The 20,100-nt window shown below is 42.0% G+C and overlaps 1 protein-coding gene across 2 annotated transcripts in view; it reads left to right on the top strand.

Moving 5' to 3' along the window:
- The first annotated feature begins 3,873 nt into the window (after positions 1-3,873).
- CUL5 (cullin 5) overlaps positions 3,874-20,100 on the top strand; it is a 28,610-nt gene continuing 12,383 nt past the window's right edge. For both annotated transcript variants that reach the window (XR_001552777.1, XM_015852236.1), the window contains exons 1-8: positions 3,874-4,179; positions 9,205-9,314; positions 11,606-11,705; positions 12,940-13,116; positions 15,897-16,038; positions 16,652-16,797; positions 16,874-16,954; positions 18,126-18,219. Coding sequence is in view for 1 of the 2 variants with exons in the window: in XM_015852236.1 (XP_015707722.1) it covers positions 4,156-4,179; positions 9,205-9,314; positions 11,606-11,705; positions 12,940-13,116; positions 15,897-16,038; positions 16,652-16,797; positions 16,874-16,954; positions 18,126-18,219 (874 nt within the window). In the remaining variant the exon portion in view is untranslated. The remainder of the gene's footprint in view (positions 4,180-9,204; positions 9,315-11,605; positions 11,706-12,939; positions 13,117-15,896; positions 16,039-16,651; positions 16,798-16,873; positions 16,955-18,125; positions 18,220-20,100) is intronic.

The following is a 20,100-nucleotide window of genomic DNA, read 5'->3' as shown; positions in this document are numbered from 1 at the left end:
ACTGGGACCTTTCTCCATCTGGTTCCCAGTGGGAAACAGTGTGTGCTTCCCAGAGAATTCTTAAAACAAAGGAGAGACAGAGCTCACTGAGCACTGAAAAGGAGTTACATCTGTAAGCAAGTGTCAGAAAAGCAGCATATGAAATGGCAACTTTTCATGTTATATCCTCTTACACACCACCATGCTTCACAAATTCTAACTCCCTGAGTCATTGAGTGAAATAGAAAAGTTCTGGATAGTATCCTACCCAAAAAAGGATAGGTGAGGAAAAAGCAGATCAGATGTAATTCCCTGCAGCAGTTCTCTGCAGCTCTGTGCCCAGGCATGGAGCAATGGCCACATTTTGTCTAGTGCATACTGTGTGCTTCTCCCTGCCTTGGCAATGTCCTCCCACATGTTCTGCAGATAGCAGCTCTGCAGCACTCCACATAGACTTTGCTGGGACTCACAGCAGAAAGCACAAAGGTTTCCACTGAGCAAGATGTGAGGGAGTAACATTGTTGTCTAACAGTGTATCAGAAAATAACAAACATCAGGGATGGAGTTATTTAATCTAAAGAGCAATGTCAGCATAAGAATGAATGGTTCATACTGGGATGCACAGGAGAGGTGGTTCTGGTGGTGCTGAGATACCAAGATCTTAAACAATGTTAAGTGAAAGCAACAGTAATCATCTCAACTCCCACCAGGCAGGCAATTTTTCCACAACGCTACTGTTATCAGCTGAAAGGGTGATATGAAGCCCCAATAGTAAACACCAGAAATAAAAGCACTTGCCTTGTTAAAGCAGAAACACAGAGGAAATTCCATGTGAAAAGTTTCACCACTGACAGTGCTTCTTTTCTCAGCTAGAGTGCAGGTGTCTGTCTGTCCTCACCATTTTAGAAGGGCTGACTTCAGAGACTGCCATGGCATAGGCCATGCAATGGGTGACTGTCCACTGCAGCAACCAGTGACACTTACCTACTGAAGGAAAGAACATAAGATTTATTATCCCTACTGAGCAGATCTCATTCGAGTAGAGAGGAGAATAAAACTGACTAATCACCCATCAAATGCTTATTTCCATCATAGGCTAAGTGAAAATTAGAAGAAAATATGTTTCGGGGAATTAGATGGAAGCACAGCAGTGCGTATTTCTCTCTGATGCAGCTCGGAGTCAGCAGGTTTGCCCCTGGGCTCAATTCACTCCAAGCCATCTAGGATATTATGCAGGTTATTCATTTCACTCATCAGCTAAATCTTTGTGAGCTATCACTTGCAAATCATTCTGAACCCACGGATAGCTCTTGGATTAAGTGTCATTCACTCCATCTTTTACAATCCATGCAAAGTATATAAAGCTGTAGACCATTGTAGCACCATATACTAATCATAAACTAATATCTTCATTACCCACAGAATTCAGTAATAGTCCATTTGCAGTAGAATTAAAGCAAATGAGATAAGATTATGTAACACTTTTTACTTCCAAAGTGTCCCGAAGTCGCATTAAAATGCCACAAAGCAAAACCATGAGGCTCAGAGGTGTCTTTATTTCCCAGAAGATAATGTACAGATCTTTAGGAAAAAAAAAAAAAAAAAAAGCTACCATTATATAAGGTGCGTGAAATGAAATGATCATTAGTTTTAATATCAGTTAAAAGTACTTTTCTCCCTTGTCTCAGAGCTTTTCAGTTATCATTAAATCATAGAGTGATAGAATGGCTTCAGTTGGAGGGGACCTTGAAGTGCTCCAGCCCCCTGCTATAGGCAGGGCTCTCCTCCCCAGGCTCAGTTCTGCCCAGGGCCGCATCCTACCTGGCACTGAGCACCTTCAGGGATGGGAATCTCTGGGCAGCTGTGCCAGTGCTTCACTGCAGTCTGAACAAAGAATTATTTCCTGCCATCGGTTGCTGATCAAATTGTTCAGAATCACTCAGAAGAAAATCATAGAATCATAGAATGGCCTGGGTTGAAAAGGATCTCAATAATCATCTGGTTTCAACCCCCTGCTATGTGTAGGGTCACCAACCACCAGACCAGGCTGCCCAGAGCCACATCCAGCCTGGCCTTGAATGCCTCCATGGATGGGGCATCCACAGCCTCTTTGGGCACCCTCAGATCTTTTTAAAGAAACAAACATAGCTTTAGAAAAATAATCAGGGATAAATGGTACAATAAAGGACGTCTGGTATATTTTATAACAGACAAGTGACATTACAGAATAAATCACTTTATAACTTAGTGCTATGGAACAGCCCAAATTCATTCAGTTCAAACAGTGTCTAAGCAAAATCTGCAGTTATGAAATTCTAATGACTTGCATTGTGGTTTTGTACTCTAAGCTCTGCACCAAAGAGAACCAGGAGGAAGTTCTCCATGGAGCACTATTTCTGGCACATTTCTGTTTGGTTGGTTGGTTTTTTTTCTGGGTAAATGATGTCTAATTTCTTCCACACAAAAAGAAAGTTGAAAAACATCACCAAATAGTGGCATTATAACCAAGCATGTTCTTAAAAATTAAGAGAGGTGATAGAAACAGAAAGGAAAACCGAATCTCAAATAATTGCAAATAGTCTCATTTCAAAAGAGCTTGAGGAAAAGAGGATGGACCAGGTCATGGGGCAGTGGCCAGAGATGTCTACATCCACACCACAGCCTATAGAATACCTGCCTGTATCTCAGCTTCTCTGGTTCACAGACAAAGGTACCTGTAATGCAGTACTCACACTGTGCTTAATGCACACATACACAATGCACACATTCTACTGACCTTGCCAGAGACCTCATAATATCAGCACTGCTGTGGAATATGTACACAATGGACAGTATGTGATACACTTCCATCTGTATTATCTAGTTATATACAATACATACCATTGTATAGTTGCATGCTTTATGTATACAATGAATATTGCATATATACTTAAATGAAAGTTATATTTATTCCATATAACAGACTTATTGAAGTATTCTGAGACTGGAAACTTTGTCAAATAAGAAACTTTCCAGTACCTCTGTGTTACTTCTCAGTTAGGAGAAGGCCTTGATTAGGCTATTTATTAATATAATAAGGCTGCAGGCCTTAGTTAGTCAACACTACTTAAATTTTCAGAGAGCAGAGATTTGTTGAATGTTGAATGTAGCTTTTCTATGTAGCTAACACCTTAGGGGCTCTATGCCTTACAGTGTGCGGGGTGACCTCATTGCAGCCTTTCAGTACCTGAAGGGACACTTCCCAGGAGGGAGTAAACTCTTCGAAAGGGCTGACAATAGCAGGACACGGAAAATGGATCCAAGTTAAGAGGGAAGATTTAGGTTGGATGTTAGGGGAGGTTCTTTACTAGAGAGATGTGGTTAGGCCCTGGAACAGGCTGCCCAGGGAGTTGTGGATGCCCCGTCCTTGTGGGTGTTTACAGACACAGGTTGGACGGGCCCTGGGCAACCTGATCTAGTTAAAGGTTATGTTTGGTGGCCCTGCCAGGCAGGGGGGTTGGAACTACATGATCCTTGAGGTCCCTTCAACCCGGGTCATTCTGTGATTCTGTGTAAGCAGAGGGAGGTGTAGGGCTCTGTCCTGAGAGGTCAGAGGAAAGTTGAATTGTTTTCTTTAAGATACGTTTTGGATGAAGGATGCCTTTTTAAACAGGAAAGTAAAATTATGGCTCCTATGGCCACACGCTGAAGAATCACCGAACAGAAAAGCTGGGAAGCCTGAAGGGTCCATGAGGAAAAGCGCCCACCCCCCCGGGCGCCCTCAGCTGGGGGAGCGCTCTCGGGGGTCGGCGGCGGCCAGGGGTCGCTGCAGGCGGAGCTCCCGCCCGGGCCTCCCTCCGCGCTTGGCGGCGGGGCCGGCTCGGCGGCGCCGCATCATGTGGGCCGGCCCCTTCCATGGAGCCGGGGCTGCTGCCGAGCGCCTCCTGGGCGGACGCCGCCATGAGGCTCTGAGGGGCGGCTGCGTGCGGAGGAGCCACCCGGTAGAGCTGCGGAGCGCCCCGAGCACGGTGCCGGCCTCGCCCCCGGGCAGGGGAACCCGGAGCTGCGGCCGCTGCTCCTGCTGCCGCCGCCGCGGGTCGGGCCGGGCGGGCGGGCGGCCCGCGGCCATGTAAAGCGGCGGCGGCCGGGGCAGAGCCGAGCACGGGGAGAGGAGCCGCCGTCGGCGGGGGGGAGATCATGGCGACGTCTAATCTCTTAAAGGTGAGAGCGGGGCCCGGCCCGGCCCTGCGCGCGGGGAGAGGCGGCCGGGGCCGGGCTCTGGGGCTGCCCCGCACCGGCTGGGCCTGCGGGCGGCGGCACGGGCAGGCCGCGGCGCTGCGCCCCGGGCGGAGGGGGCGGCCCGGGCCCGGCCTCGGCTGTGCGGCTCGGGGCTCGGCTCGGGGCTCGGCTCGGGGCCCGGCCGGGCCGTGGCCTCCCGCTCCCGGCTCTGTCCGCCCGGGCTGCAGGACGGGGTCGGCCCTTTGTTTATTGCGGGGAACCCCGCGGTGCAGAAAAGGAGTTTAGAGTTGAACAAAGAGTTGGGCAATGCCTTCGCCGCGAGCAGGTGTCGCCGGTCGGGTTGCCGGCGCGTTCTGGCCTTTTCCTTTCTGCTAACTGCGCTTTGCTGCGAAGGAAAAACTCCTCGAGGCCTTTAATCGGCTCCGCTTTGGGGGTCAGATGTTCTCAGGCCCGTTCCCGGTGTTTGGTGGCAGATGTCACTCACCCCAAACCGAGCCAAGTTCGCACACAAGTTTTGGCTGTCACAGGCCGTGCCCGGCCCGGGGCTGCCCGGCCTGAGCTGGGCGGCGTGTGCGGGGACCGGGCCTTCTGTGGCCTCCAGGGCTGTGCCAACGTGCCCGGGGCCGGCCTGCCCCACACAGCTGCTCCTGGGGCGTCAGCCTGATTGAGGTGCGAGGCCTTCACAAGGCACCAGGTTTACTTACTTGCAGCAGTTAGCACTATAAAATGGCTGTATATTTAGAAGTGTATGTGTGGCCGGTTCTATGTATTATACTTAAGTAGAGTTCTGAGGAGGTGCTGCTTGCATTTCGCCAACCTGACCTGTGCTGGGTTTGTGGGTTTGCCCTGAAGCTGTTCTGAGACACTCAGTGAGAAGGAAAGAGGAATAATCAATAGCCTCATGTCTTCCTCACGCACATATACACACGCTCATATATATATAAATTTATTGAAATTGACATGCAATGAAAATGAGTTTTCATTCAATTTTCCTCCCTGTTGTCTAGATATTAAAGCAGATAAGACCAAACCGACTGAATTCAGGACTGCAGGAGAAAAGCTCCACGTCCCGCTCAGAGCTATAGGGGCAAAAAGGGGGTTTCTTTAGGAGAGCGTGGCTTTAAAGCTTGGACAAGCTCAGACAATGTGTCTGCTTGTTATTGCTTTAGTCCACTGCTGAGGGGCTCTGGAAAGGCCTATGTGTGCTGTGACAAGACGTGGCTGTATAGCTTGTAATAGCTGGAAACAGGCCTGTGAGATCTGTCAGCATTCCTCTTCAGCTCATAGGAAAGAATAAGTGAATGCTAAGTGCAAATAGAGTCAAAGGCCTTGCTGTTGTGAGATGGCTCTCACTGATCTGAAGCTGTTTTGTTGCTGTAGTGGCATCCCTGCAGTTGGCCTTTAAATCATTAGCATTTTAAATGGACAGAAAGATACACGTGCACAGTGTGTTTCCGGAACAATGCTACCAGGGGGTTTAGAGCACCTGGGAGTATTTTCTAAGCCGTATGTCTTATTAATTAGGGAGTTTTCTAAAGACAATGAACTACGACTGTTGCCTCGTGAAAGAGAAGGTCATACAGTGATTTGGCTTTGTTTGTAATGACACACTAAACCAATAAGATAATTGTGACTGGATAAGGGCTTTTGTTCCCCAGCTGTGATGCTCAGTGTGCTCCCATTGCTGTTGATTGCAGGTTGTTGCCCATTGGCAGTGCCTTATGCTGACTGAGATTTGTGAAATGCAATTCTGCTTTCATGTTTAGGGCAAAGAAAGAATAAAAAAAGAAAGAAAAAGCAAACAGTGTCCTCTGCATAGTGAAAACGTATCAGGTTTTTTGGTATTAAAAACAAAACCCCAACACACGATCAAACCCACGTCAGGTTTAGGCGGGTCTCAGTTTTGTTGGGATAAACAGGAACTGAGAGTTTGCTGCTTTTCCCCGTCTTCCCTCAACCTTCTGCACAGCCGAGAAAATGAAGTGAAATGCTCCTTTCTTACTCTTGTAGTGAATCCTGGCTGAGCCGATCCCTGACAGCCTCTCATCCCTTCACAGGGCGTCGCTTCATCTTTGCTAGTGCAGTTTTTAATTGTGAAAGGTGAATTAATTTGTAGGGCAGGTGTTGGAGCGTCAGCTGTTGGCTTTGAGGTGACGATTGGTGATGTGAAGGCACACGGGTTTCTCTGCAGCTCCTGGGACAGAAAGCGGCTCAGCTTATCACAGCGCCAAGGAAACCTGTAGCTGTACCCACGTGAGCTGGTCTTGATGCTTCTGTAGGGCTTGTTGGAGCTGCTGGAGGTGGCAGCAAATGCAAGAGTTGGTGAGAGCAAGTTGAATTGCAGTCTGAGCCTGGTGTTAGGGGGGAGGCAGCAAAACAAGTAGGTTTGCAGTAGGCTTAAATGAGAACCATGATCTACCTTTCATTTGTTTCAGCTGTGTTTTGTGGGTCGTAGTGCTCTGTCACTTAAAACTGGAAACATTTCTGCATTTTTCTAGTTCTTCAACCTAAAATATTTCCAGATACGTTAAGTTTCTCCTGCCTATTTCCAATTAGAGCAGCTTGTGGTGAATGCTGCGTTCCACGTAGTTGCACAGCGGAGCTTTCCCCATGGCTGTCTTTCTGCTTTGTGTAATGGCTTTGCTATGATCATCTCACTGATATTTAGAGCTGCTGGGAGCAGAGAGGAATCAGAATGGGAATTCTGCTTACTGTAGGCTGGGACCTCATCTGTCCTACCTCATTCCTTCTGAATTAGCCTTAATATACAATGACTGTAAACAGCTCAGTAGTAAAAGCACAGACATATGGAAATGTACTCAGTGATGGAGGATGCTGCATTTTCACAGTACTGCGCGGTGCATCTGATGGAGATCAATACTCTATGTGGCCTATAGTATTGAGTGTACACAGTAAAAAGCATTGGGTGGCTGAGTGAATGTTTCAAGTACAGAGGAACAGCAGCACGGAGACCGCTGGGGCCTGCCTGGCCTGGCAGCCTCGCTCTCCTCATCCCTAGGCTGGCTCCTGGTGTGTTCTGCATTTATTTAGGACCTCACTCCACACTCTGTGCCTGTTCCTGCTCTGCTTCTCTTCACCTTTATTTTTACAGAGTGGAGATTGGTGTTATGCAGTAGGACCCACGTCAGGAGAGCTGTTGGTCTTAGAGTGCACTGTTGGAAGTCGGGGTATATATCTCACAAATAACACTTCTTGCAAACACAGGTTTTCTTCATCCGCATTTTACAGTGAAACACTGGCAAAGGTATAGCATTCATTTTTATTCTTTTATCTTCTGTTGTGTTCAGGGCTGCACTGCAGAACAGGCTTTTTACCCCTACCAGAAATCATCTGAGATTTGAAGTTTCACTCCAAAGGGGAACTTTGAAGGAAGTTGTTTTTACTCATTTGATGATGCCTTTTCTGGAACTTGTAACTCTACAGCAGCTCATCTTGCAGGCTTTTTAACCCACACAGAGGGACTGGGAACATGAATGTCTGTAAGAAGAGGTTAATCACTTTCTCAGGAGTAGAGAAGATGAGAGAAAGCCATCAAAGGGGACAGGGACAGGGGCTGCTTGCTTGAGGCTCATGTTTTGTAGCCATTGCAGTGGCGAAATGCTGCTGCTGCTGCTGGAGTTACTGTGGTGCCTGCTGCATCTTTATCATGTAAAGCTCCTGCCCAGGGAGGTGGTGGAGTCTCCTTCTCTGGAGATATTCAAGACCCACCTGGATGCCGACCTGTGTGACGTGGTGTAGGGAACCTGCTTTGGCAGGGGGGTTGGACTCGGTGATCTCTAGAGGTCCCTTCCAACCTCTACAATTCTGTATTCTGTGAAAGCTGAGACATGGGAGCTGCAGGGGATGTGGGTTCTGAACTGCGCTTATTCTGAATATTAAACAACAGATGTATTTTTAAGTTTCCATGTACATGTTGTTTAGAAGAAGATGGTTTCAAGAATGCAGCATGCTGCTTGTGCTTATTTGTCTGGAGAGCTGCTGGTGGAGAACAGTGTGCTTGTCAGAATTTCAAACAGTTAGACTGCATTGTGTGCTGTGTTTGAGGTGAATTAGGTCGTATGTAGTAGTATGACTAGCCAACACAATGACCTGGTCAATAGTAAACTTAGCAGTACAGATAACCAACAGTCTCCTGTCGCAGCTCCCAGTCAACTCATCTTTTTAATTGCAGATTTTCCTTTTAAGATGTGGAGCAGTAAGCAAATAGATTTACAGCGTGTGCGTGCGGTCAAACTCGTTTCTCTCTTCAAGTGGTTTTGTTCTGTTTTTCCAGTAACGGCAGTCTGCCTGTATACTACAATGAGTGAGGTTTTTTGGGACAATCAGAATGAGATGGGAGCTCTTGGACTCTTTAGCTTTCCTCTTATATGGTACAGTGAGTTTGAAGAAGGTCACCTGGGACTAGATTTATAGGCATGAATTATTCTTAACTGCATCACTGTAACGTTGGCTGCCTTATTGCCTGGGGGCAGTTAAGCCGCAGGAAGGGGCCTGTGATACAACAGCTCCTATGTTCCCCTGCTTCCTTCCTCTCTGTGCTGTTTGTGCCAAACAAGGAGTAGAGAAGAAGGCCCATGGCAGCACCCACAGGTGCTCCTGGTTCCTTGCTTTGGCTGCAGTCATTTATTCCAGCTCTGCCTCGTGGCTGTTGTTGTGTATCTTGGCTGCAGCGGTGCGGCTGAGTGGCACTCACGTTGTCCATGTGTAACTGTGCTAACAGGTGAAGGACATTTTGCAGAACATGTTGTATTGTAACCAGTGCGGGGCATTAAGGAAGAAGTTGGTTAGCTGCTTCTGCTGCTGTTTGAAGTAATGCTTACTGTAAAAAGCCTTGTTCAGCTGTGGGACTGTTATTCAAATGCCGGGTTGTCTGAGGTACCTCTGACAAGAAGGTACTTTTGTGCTAACCATAGAAACTACAGTCCTTAAAGGTAATTCCAAATAATAATTTATGTTACTAACAGTTGGTTGTTTTGTTCCTTTTAGAATAAAGGTTCTCTTCAATTTGAAGACAAATGGGATTTCATGCGCCCTATCGTTCTGAAACTTCTTCGTCAGGAGTCCGTCACGAAACAGCAGTGGTTTGACCTGTTCTCGTAAGTACTGCAGCATCCTGCATCCTTCTCTGCTGTAGGGATATTTGTGGTTCTGCTGATAGAGAAGTCAGACTGCACACACTACGTGGGAGCACACAGGTGCTAGCTTACGCTTTATTAGGTGTGCTTACTTCAGAATTAATGTACAGAAGTACTGCTTCACTGAGATTCAGATCCTTGCAGATGAAGTGGAAGAAGAACAGCAGAGCTCAGCCTTCAGCCTGTTGTAGTAAATAAGCTTTCTACCTGCCCACAAAGCTTTTGTTGGAGAGACACTGTTGTTTGCTGCTTGGGCAATAAGTTCTTTGAGGGCAGTTCGTTATTCCGATTTAAATACTTTTCTTCTGAAGCAACTTAAAAGTACTACTGGAGTAAAAGGATAATGCAAATTAACTGGTATAATTTGAATAATTGAATAGCACATATAACATTTTTCAGACCTTGTTTGCATCATTGTACTTTATAAAAAGCTAAGAGAAGAGGATTGCTCTCTCAAGGTAAAAGTATCATTGCATTTTCCTCCTTCCAAAACTCTTGGATTTACTTCCTGTTCCGTGCTGATTTTTTTCTTACAATACATCATGTCACCTTTGTCAGCATAGTAAGAAAGTGATTTGCAACTTACATATCAAAAGTTGATTATTTTTGTCTCAGCGTGGAATTGTTTTCCCTCAAATACTTAACACTGCACTTTCTTTGTCTGCTTTTTAAAATGACTCACTAAATTTTGTTTAATTCGAAATGAATTGTCTTCCAGACTGCATCTTTATTGCTCTTTTCAGTAAGAAAAGTGCAGTGTTTCTCCTTAGAGCCATCTTACTGCACCTGTCATGCTTTTCTGCCAACCAAACAGCAAGGTAGTTTATCATGCAATGAGTTTTAATATCTCATGATGTCACAGCCATAGTAGTTGCCAGAAACATGGCGTAGTTCAGTTACAAATTCAGTTCTGAGTCACTGCTTTCATAGTTTTAATAATTAGTTCAGTAATTCTGCATACTATTGAATTTTTTCCTTTATTATTTTGCTGGTAGCTGAACTGTTGGATCAAACTTAAGTGCCTTTATGGCTAAATTAAGTACATTAAGGGAAAGGAGCCCACTCTTCCAGGTTCCTATTTTTGGACAATGATTTTGTTAAGCTTTTTAAGAAAAGTATAGAAGATGTGTCTTCTACCTGACCTTTATGTCTAATCTTCCAGCACTGCTTTTTACTTTGGTCACGAACTGATGGCATTCTAAGTTCATTAACACTTTTTTTTCCTGTGAAATCTATGTAAGTCCCACAGGTTAGTTAGACCTTTGTCAGTTCTTGGGCAGCACTTTTTTTTTTTCTGAGTAAAATGAACTTTTTATCTTGTACATTTTGTCTCTTCAGTTAAACTAATAAAGTTGCTTTTGCATTGGAATAACTGTTGAATTAATAGGAACAAAGCCCTCCTGTAGATTATGTAGTTACTCTCCTGCAAAGACTTGACTTTATCATTGAAAGGAGGAAGAACATACTGGTAGGCCACATTATGTATGGTAATATAGTTGAGGAGCGTAACTTGCCTTTTTTATTCTTGAGAGGAAAATAGAATTTAAGTTAGTTACACTTGCTGAACTGACAGCCAGGAAAAACAGGAAAGTATTTGAATGTTGATTGAAATGCATTAGTAGCACTTTGCTTTGTGGTGCTACTCGGTAGCTTTTCTGCAGTTGAGCTGCACTTTAATGTGTTTCCGCTGTCATGAAATGTCTGAGATCTTATTATACCAGTAAAATCTTGAAATTACCTGATCTCAAATCTCTCAGAAGTGAGGCTGGTTTCCTTTGCAGTGGATGGATGTTGTAGTGCGTGGATTGTGGAACTCTGAGTGAATGCTGCATCTTAAAAGTATTGTAGAATGACTGTGGGCTCAGTAGCCGTGCTTCTGTTGGCACGTAATTTCCATCCTTGTCAAAGAAAAGCTTTAAGAAGTTGTCCTTAATGCAGTGGGATTATTGGATAGGTGGTGAAGGCAGAATTGACTTCTACATGTATACATTAAACCTCCTTCAGCAGAATCCTTTCCTGGTCAGGTTGCTGTTATTGCTTCCTGCGCTTCCTTAAAGATTTAATTTATTCTCCACACACATTTTCCTGTTTGTGTTACTGCGATCTTACCACTTTTTTTTTTTAAGTGATAAACAAAATGCATAGATTTTTTTCTTCTTTTATATGCTAGAATTATGACTTCTTCAGCCTCATACATCAGAGGATTAAGGTTTGAGTGGTTGTTACTAAAAGATGGATTAATTGTTTTCTAGAGATGTGCATGCAGTTTGCCTGTGGGATGACAAAGGTCCAGCAAAAATCCATCAAGCTCTGAAGGAAGACATCCTTGATTTTATTAAGCAAGCACAAGCAGTAAGTTCTTAGTGTTTCATGACTTCTATTCGTGTTATTAGGAAAAATAACCAAACAGTTCTGACTTTCTTTGGATCTAAATGCACTTCTTTTTTTTTTGTCTGAAATGCTGTGATATTCTAGAGATAGTAATTACTACATGAAAGACAGAAGACAGCCTTGAGCATTTGCTGTGGCTCATTGTTTCGTTGTAGGCAACGTTGCTTTTTTTTAAAGCACTTTTTCTGTTTGTCCAGCAGTACTTATGGAATCTTCTTCCTCTTGAAGATTTCTTGAGGCAAAATTTACTATAAGAAATTACTGCCCGGAAAATGCTTTTTGTCTGGCTTCAGTGGCTTGCTGACGTATTCATCAATGGCTTTAAAATACGTCCAATGTATGGCATATTAGAAACATCTGTTCTATTGGCTCAGCAAGATTTGCTGTCTAGTTTAATGGACTTCCCACAAATAGTTGATCATCAGTAGATTCAAGGGAAGCTTCTGTTTTTAAAATGTATAGCAAAAGATGCAGCAAGATTACTATTTTTTAAATTTTGTTATTTCTTCTTTAATAAATTATGTGATAAAAGTTCGGAAAGAATCAAAAATGACTTTAAAATCTTTCTTTAGTGACAAGATTTACACCACTGCAGATTTGTTCAAAGGAAAACAATTTCTTATGCTTGAGGCCTTATATACATATCAGTTTATTTTATTTCAGTCCCTTCAGCTTGCTAGCACACATGCATAGATGCTGTGCTGAGTTGGGCCTTCAGTATGGTCTGTGTTGGCTGTTGTTTTAGAGGCCTTGTGATAGGCACTGTACAGTGCTTGCAGGCATTACTGAAACATGCAGGTTAATCAGCTGCCTGGGCATAATGAGAGGTAGTAAATCATCAAATTGAACTTCACTGCTCTGCATAATGTAACACAATTCTTACAGGTTTGTGCCCTTTGGTAGGTGTAGTTGTGCTAATGCAGGCCTTTAGGACCTAAGGTTTTAAGCTTTTTGGCATGCAAATAGCTTAACAAAAGGTGATTCAGTTGGAAAGGTACTGACAACTGCTGTTACCATTTAGTGTTAGAGAATGTCCATGTGCCATGGGTTGATAACCGCTGCCCTAAGCTAATTGGCACATACCTATGTAGACATTCTGCTTTAACTGTTTATTTTGTATTTTCAGTATAAGCAAAGTCAGTCTATCTTTGTTTGTTTGTTTATCAATTACATCCTCTTCTTTCCCCTCCTCCAGAGAGTGCTGAGTCATCAAGATGATACAGCTTTACTAAAGGCGTACATAGTGGAGTGGCGCAAGTTCTTCACGCAGTGTGATATTTTGCCCAAGCCATTTTGTCAGCTGGAGATTACTTTAATGGGCAAGCAGGGCAGCAACAAGAAATCTAATGTAGAAGACAGTATTGTCCGAAAGGTAAGTGGTCGGTGTTTGAGAGTTCTGCTGCAGGCTCTGTTCTGCCATGGGTAAGGGTAGGAAAGGTTCTCTGTAGCCGAGCATGAAGTTGCACCAAGGGTGTTATACGATGTATCACTTTGCTTCAGTTTGAGGGTCAAAACAAGTGTGCAACTGTTGTTTTAATCTTTGTGGCAACTTAACTGTAGTTTTGCTTTGGCTGTTGTTTTGTTCAAGTGATTAAAACAGTTTTTTAGGGTTTTTAAGTTTTTGTTTGATTTCATTATGTAATAAACTGTGGGGTTTTTTTTAACTTAAGTCCTAGTGGAGGACTCACCCCTACTCTTTTTATACTTACGTATGTTATACTTGTATATTATACTCACCTTCATCTATGCAAGTGAGTAGCAGATTATTGTTTCCACTCCTAGTTTATTTCCCTAGGGCAGAATCTTAACTGGGGCACGTGTCTGTGTTTTGCAACACTGTCATCTCCAGTTAAATACAGCCATTGATCTCAGAGTTTCCTGTATTTCCTACAAGCTCTCAGTCATATCAAAGACAGCTTTGTACATGTAAAATCTTATTTCATACATTGTTTCATGTTGAAGGGGTCAGGGAATGTGGTGATCAATCCAGGGATATTGGCTTGGAACTAAAGGACGGGAGATTTAGATTTCAGATTGGGAAGCACAGGTTGCACAGAGAGCTGTGGATGCCCCATCCCTGGGGGTGTTCAAGGCCAGATGGGTGGGACTTTTAGCAACCTGGTCTGGTGGAAGGTGTCCTTGCCTATGGCAGGAACTAGGTTGTCTTTTTGGTCTCTTCCAACACAAACTGATCTCTGGCTCTAAATCAAAACGGTAAAGAGTGTCTCGGGGTTTTGAGCGCAGAGCTCTTGGTGTACTGAGTCCCATAAATAAAGGTCCTTGAAATTGCTTTAATCTTTTGCTATCAGAAAAACAAAGCATATCAATTGTAGAGTGGTAAGTTCTTCAGTTTAAAATCATCTTTTTGCATCACAGAAAGCATAGATAGTGAAATACAGTTTCATTAGCACTCTTTCTTTTGGTACTGAAGGTCGTTTTAAGTTTCCTGATATGGACAGGAAGAATAAATGAGCTCAAATGGGCAATGTAGGGTGACTTGCTTGTTTGCTTGTTTCCAACATTCTGTTGTGACATGTAGTCTGCTGTACCTTTAGAAGGAAAAGAAGCAGGAGCAGCAGCAGAGAGAGATCACCACATCAAGTTACCTATTTTGTTTTCATTGTTAGAGCAAGCATATGATCTCAGTAGGCTCTCCAAGATGCGGCAGACTTGAACTCTGCTGTGTAGCAGGAGGCTAAGAAAGGAAAGAAAAAGCAAGGTGGGGCAGGGAGAATAATGAGAGAATACTGGTGACTAACAGTTTAGCTGCTGTTCAGGACTGAAACTGATGTCTGTCTCTTACATGCAGTTCAGCTGAGACCGTCTCATGGTTGAGTCATCAAAGTCCAGTCTCTAAACTATCTTATTTCATACTTACTGCTGAAAGCGATTGCCTGGCATCATTTCCTATAAGTTTCTAAAAAGCACCTTTGCAAACTTTTCCCATGCTTGGAAAGTTCATTATGTGCTCACACAAAAAGATCTGCATGTTTTGCTTCAAATATCTCCCTTAACTTGTTTTTTATCCATAATGTCTACAAGCAGTTTGACCTTGATGAAGCTGTGCCTTTGACGTTGGTTGACATCCTCTGTTTTCTTCTCCATTTGTTACTCATTTCAGCTCTTGTAAATCCATTCTGTAATCATGCAGTGCAACTGTGACATGCATATTAATGATGTTAAGATAATGAAAAAAGTAATTGAGGAAGTGTAATCAAATAAAGCTTTGCTTTTAAAACATTGCAGTGTTTTAAGCAATACAGATGGAAAATTGAAGTGAATGTTCAGCTGAAATTGGGAAAATAGGGAATTTAGAATTAAAGAAGGCCACCTTGACTCTCTGAAAAGGATACCTGGCTTTTATTGGGTTCCTGCTGTGTTAAAATCTAAAAGGTACAAAGCAAGAATAGAGGCTCGCATGTTTTTATCATTCACTTTGTTTTATAGCGGTATCAAGTCTTCCTAATCTCATTTTTCATACACTTGTTCACAGCTCTGAGGCAGAGTTCAAATCTGTATGTTTCACAATTCAGACTTCCTTTCCTCTGCTAGTGCAGACTGATGATGGGTGTGCTTAAAGAGCATTCAGAGTAGTTATTGCCATGTTTGAAGATACACGATGAATATGCTTTGCTTGCACGTTGAACTTTTATGTTGGGGAAATGCAATCCAAAAACATCTTTCTTTTTCTCTTTTTTTTCCTTTATGTAAGTACCGTGTTGAATTGTAGTTGTGGAGACTGAGCCTGCCAAATGCTCAGCTGTTGTTAAAACAGCCCCTGCTGTTGTAACTGCTGACACATCCCAGTGCTGGGAATGTTACCTGGCTGATTGTTGAAAACTGTTGAATACAGAAATAGCAAAGAACAATTGAATACTATAGAAGTAATACAGGGAAAAATACAGGATGATGTGATATCTGAATCAAATGATCACTGCATCCCCTCGCTGTCCAGTTTTATAAAGTAAGCTTAGCGTATAAGCTGAATATTACCTCTGTAACTACCACAGAACTTGCTCTTCGTGTTACATAACCTGAAAACTGCATTATCATTTGCTTTATTTCTGTTTTTGATATCTTGTATTTCTTCGGACGAACTTAGATCTGCATACACCTTTCTGACAGAGTTTTTTTTTTCTTCCTGTTGTGCAGCTCATGCTGGATACATGGAATGAATCCATATTTTCAAATATAAAAAATAGACTTCAGGACAGTGCAATGAAGCTGGTTCATGCTGAAAGACTAGGAGAAGCTTTTGACTCTCAGCTTGTTATTGGAGTTCGAGAATCGTATGGTATGTCTTACACAGACTGATGTCTTGCGTCCTTACTAAAGTCAATGAGTTTTCATCATAGGAGCTGACAGTTGTGGTGGTGGGTTTGGAATGATTATCTCAGCATTTTGTTTGGATTTTGTCATTATTGGTATGTGATACCGATCAAATTATGTTCAAAGTATCCTTAACTTCTAGGTGATTTTGCTATGTATCATTTTCTGTAAAATCAATATTGTTAAGAAGCAAACTGCTTGATGTTTCAAGGTTGCAGAAGTAACCTTACACCTGTGCGATTTTCCATACTGTTTCTGATTCATCAGGCAGTTTGAAGAAGCACTAAGCAGGCTGCATCTGAGACTGCTACTCTTCTTTGCTAAACAAAACTTCTGTGCCACTTCATCACCTGCCTTTTCAGGCCTTGCAGCCTGTTTTTCTGCTTGTCTGCAGTTAATCTAAGTCTTTTTGGAGTAAAGATTGGACAATTGGTTATCTTGAATTCAGAGTACCTTTGCAGGATGCATCAAATTGTTCACTGCAACCTTTAAATATGAAACTTACTTCAATGAGAGAGACTTGCTTATTGTTAGCCACACGTATTTCCAGGAATTAAGTTTAAACTTTCTCTTTGCAGTTAACCTTTGTTCTAATCCTGAAGATAAACTTCAGATTTATCGAGATAACTTTGAAAAGGCGTATTTGGATTCAACAGAGAGGTTTTATAGAACACAAGCTCCTTCTTATTTACAACAAAATGGTGTACAGAATTATATGAAATATGTAAGTACAAATTCTGCTGTCATTTTTTTCTGGAAATGTCGGTGCTTAAAATGATGGCTGTTCTACTTCTGCACAGGCAGATGCTAAACTAAAGGAAGAAGAGAAAAGAGCACTACGATATTTAGAAACAAGACGTGAATGCAACTCTGTGGAAGCAGTAAGTACAGCGTGTAGAAAAATGGCCATATCCTGTGTTTTACATGTTATTGTTAGCCATGAGTTGTCATTTCTGTGTGTTAGAATGCAGTAAGCTGTTACGATATTGTTATCTTTTTAAGAATTACCAACTGTGTTCTTTTCTTGTGAGAACCTGAATTTATAATCTGACAATTTACAATTTCTACAGATATTTTAATTGTAACTGTAGATTAAAGTTCAAATTGAAGAGTTGGTTTTCATTCAAATGCATTTTTGCTCATTCATTTTGAGTCAGGGTTTTATTTTTTCTACGCTTAACAGTGGGTGAAGTTGTTTGAAAACAAGTACCCCGGTCTAGTGGGTGAAGAGTGTCTGAAGGTTCATTTAGAGTACCTGAAAATGTTACAGCTCACTGCAATCAGAAGGAGCAATGAAAATTTCATTAAAACTCTTCTAGATTTCCTCTTAGGCTGAAATATGACCATTTTTCATGTTCTGCTCGTGACCCTTTTCCCCCAGTTGAGCAATATTTCACACAGTTCAGGCTCTGGAGGAAGATTTAACAGCAATGTGTAGTTCATAATTGCCTATGTTGGAATCAGTTCAGGAAACAGGTTATTTTAAATAAATACCCCTTAAATCTGAATTTACTGCAGTTGATGAAAATTTATTTTATGTCTTGTGTTATGTTGTAAATCATTCATTTTGTATAGCTATAACTTGTATGAAGAGGCTGACAAAAGAGAAATGGTCTGGACATGTGCAAGCAGTTTCTGTGCTAGATCTAGCTGTAGTGTCTTGTTTGAGCCACCCAGCCTGGTCCAAATAGGGTATGCTGGAATGAGAACTATTCTTAGCTCTTGATTGTATACTTGGAAACTAAGTAGGGTAGTTGGTGTTCCAAAAGCGATGGCTCCCTTGAGGGGAAAAAGACAGTAGAAATATTAAGCTGATTACTAGCTCAGAAGTGTTCTTATCACATTTACTAACCTTCGCATCTTAAAGAAATGTGGTTTCATGTATAGACTTTCTTAAAAGTGAACCTACTCCTGTGAATTAATTAATTCATATTATTAATTATTTTATACAACATAAGTGCTGAGAACAGTCTAGATTTGCATCACAGGAAACTTGAGACTGATGAGACTTTAAAGGGTAAACGAGCTAATTCTGTGTTTACTGCGTTTCAGCTGATGGAGTGCTGTGTCAATGCCCTGGTGACATCTTTTAAAGAGACGATTTTAGCTGAATGCCAAGGCATGATCAAACGAAATGAAACAGAAAGTAAGTGAAGCTTCAGGAGCAGTGCGGGATGAACTCAGCGCCGACTGCGTAAAAATAGATCTGTTGGTAGATCATATTACTGTTTTTAATAGATAGTGGCAGAGCCTCATGGATAGAATGTTAGTCTGTGTAGGGAGCTTATCCCACAAAAATGATTGTTGGTGTTTTTTAATATCACTTCTGAAATCTGTGTGTACAGTACCCTAACTTGAATAAGCTCTTATCTTACTTGAATTAAATATTTCATATCTCCTTTCATTTAACTTCTTAATTATTCTTAATTAATTATTCTTAATTATTCTTAATTATTTTCCTTGTTCTTCCTACAGCTTATTTTCTTCATGTTGACTGACTGATTTTAGCATGTGTGTCATTTCTTGATTCGAGTAGGTCAGATGTGTAGTGTCATGATGTCTCATCTCCCCCCTCCACCCAAAAAGAAGTGAAATATCTTTTTAAAGCTTTTTTTCTGCAAAGCAGAGATATTTTTCTTATTCTAGCTATTGTTGCAGGACCAATGGGTCGGTGAACGAAATCTCTGCAATTGTTTGTGACTGTGAATACTGCAGGTTAGCTCTGTGCCTTTGTAAAGTTTTCAAGAGGTGTTTCAGCTCCGCTGCCAGAAATTGGGAGGTTCACATTCAAAAGTTTTGAGTAGTCCTGTGATATGATAAAATGAACTAGATGAATCCTTAAAATGTCATAAATAAAGCCAAAATCACATGATCATTCCTTTTTTGAAGGCTCAGTGTCCTGCAGACAAGGAATATTTTTTAATATCTGTATGATGTTTTCACTTCTGTGCAAATATGAAAACAGTTATTTAAAAAAACCTTAAAATAGTGTAGGAAATATTGGTGAAGGTAGCACTTCAGAGAACATTTGCCCTCAAAACTATGTCGTGCTGATCTGCTTCTGTAGCAGCGTGAGTTCTGGCAGAAATCCAAAGCTAAATCTAGAAAGCTACGGGTTTCATGTGAGTATAGGTTACGGCCTTTGGGAGGATGCAGAGGTTTATCTAAATGAAGAGCTCCAGAAGATTTTCATCTACAGTATCCAAAGCACTTTTTTCTTTAGAAATCTGGTGAAGTTTTCCCACAGTCTTCTTTCCTTTTGGCTGCCTCTGCCCTGTGGTGGTTACAAAGTACGTCTGTTTATGTTTGCTGTATAAGAGTTCAAGCATCTCTCTCTTTTTTTCCTAGACCTAAGTTGTGATGTTTAAAGTGCTTTAGTGAAGCATTCAGTTGCAGATGATTAAACATTTAAAGACTATACATAGTAACATACACATATGTCTGATACTATCCTTTGCTATATTCTTTGCTTGTGTGTGTCTTTCTAATGTTAATTGCCTCAGAAAACTTGTTGACTTTTGTCTTTATTGATCAGTGTCAGACACAGATGGGCTGGGCTTGTGGCTGTGAGCTGGGCACTGCTGTAAAATACTCTGTAACATGTATTTGTTATTTATGTGTTTTGCAAAGGAAGCAGTGCATAATGTTTTCTGTCTAAAATGTATCAAAGATGTCATGTCTTGGAAATGCCTCAGAACCATCTTAGTGTCCTTTTGCTTGTAGAATTAAGGATGGGAGGCCTGGATTTTGTGGAAGTAGTTTACTTGCCTCCAACAATGACAATATATTTTTACCTTTTGTTTTCATAACACATGCATTCTGAGAGATGCTTCCTTAAAATGTTCCTTTTTCTTCTAGATTTGAAATGTGTCTCTGGAGACTCTGAAGTCTTCCTCAGATATTCTGAAAGAGCACTGATTTTGTTTTGTTTTCCTTCAGCTTATTCCTACCATCGCTGTCTTACATTAGCACAAAGTAGTGCCCTTTGCTATAGCTTTTCCTTCCCACCCTTTTCTTCTCTCATGTC

Source organism: Coturnix japonica, chromosome 1 (genome assembly GCF_001577835.2).
Source record: "Coturnix japonica isolate 7356 chromosome 1, Coturnix japonica 2.1, whole genome shotgun sequence".
Classification (NCBI taxonomy): Eukaryota; Metazoa; Chordata; class Aves; order Galliformes; family Phasianidae; genus Coturnix; species Coturnix japonica.
Note: the sequence above shows the minus strand (reverse complement) of the source record. Positions and strands in the feature narration are given on the sequence as shown.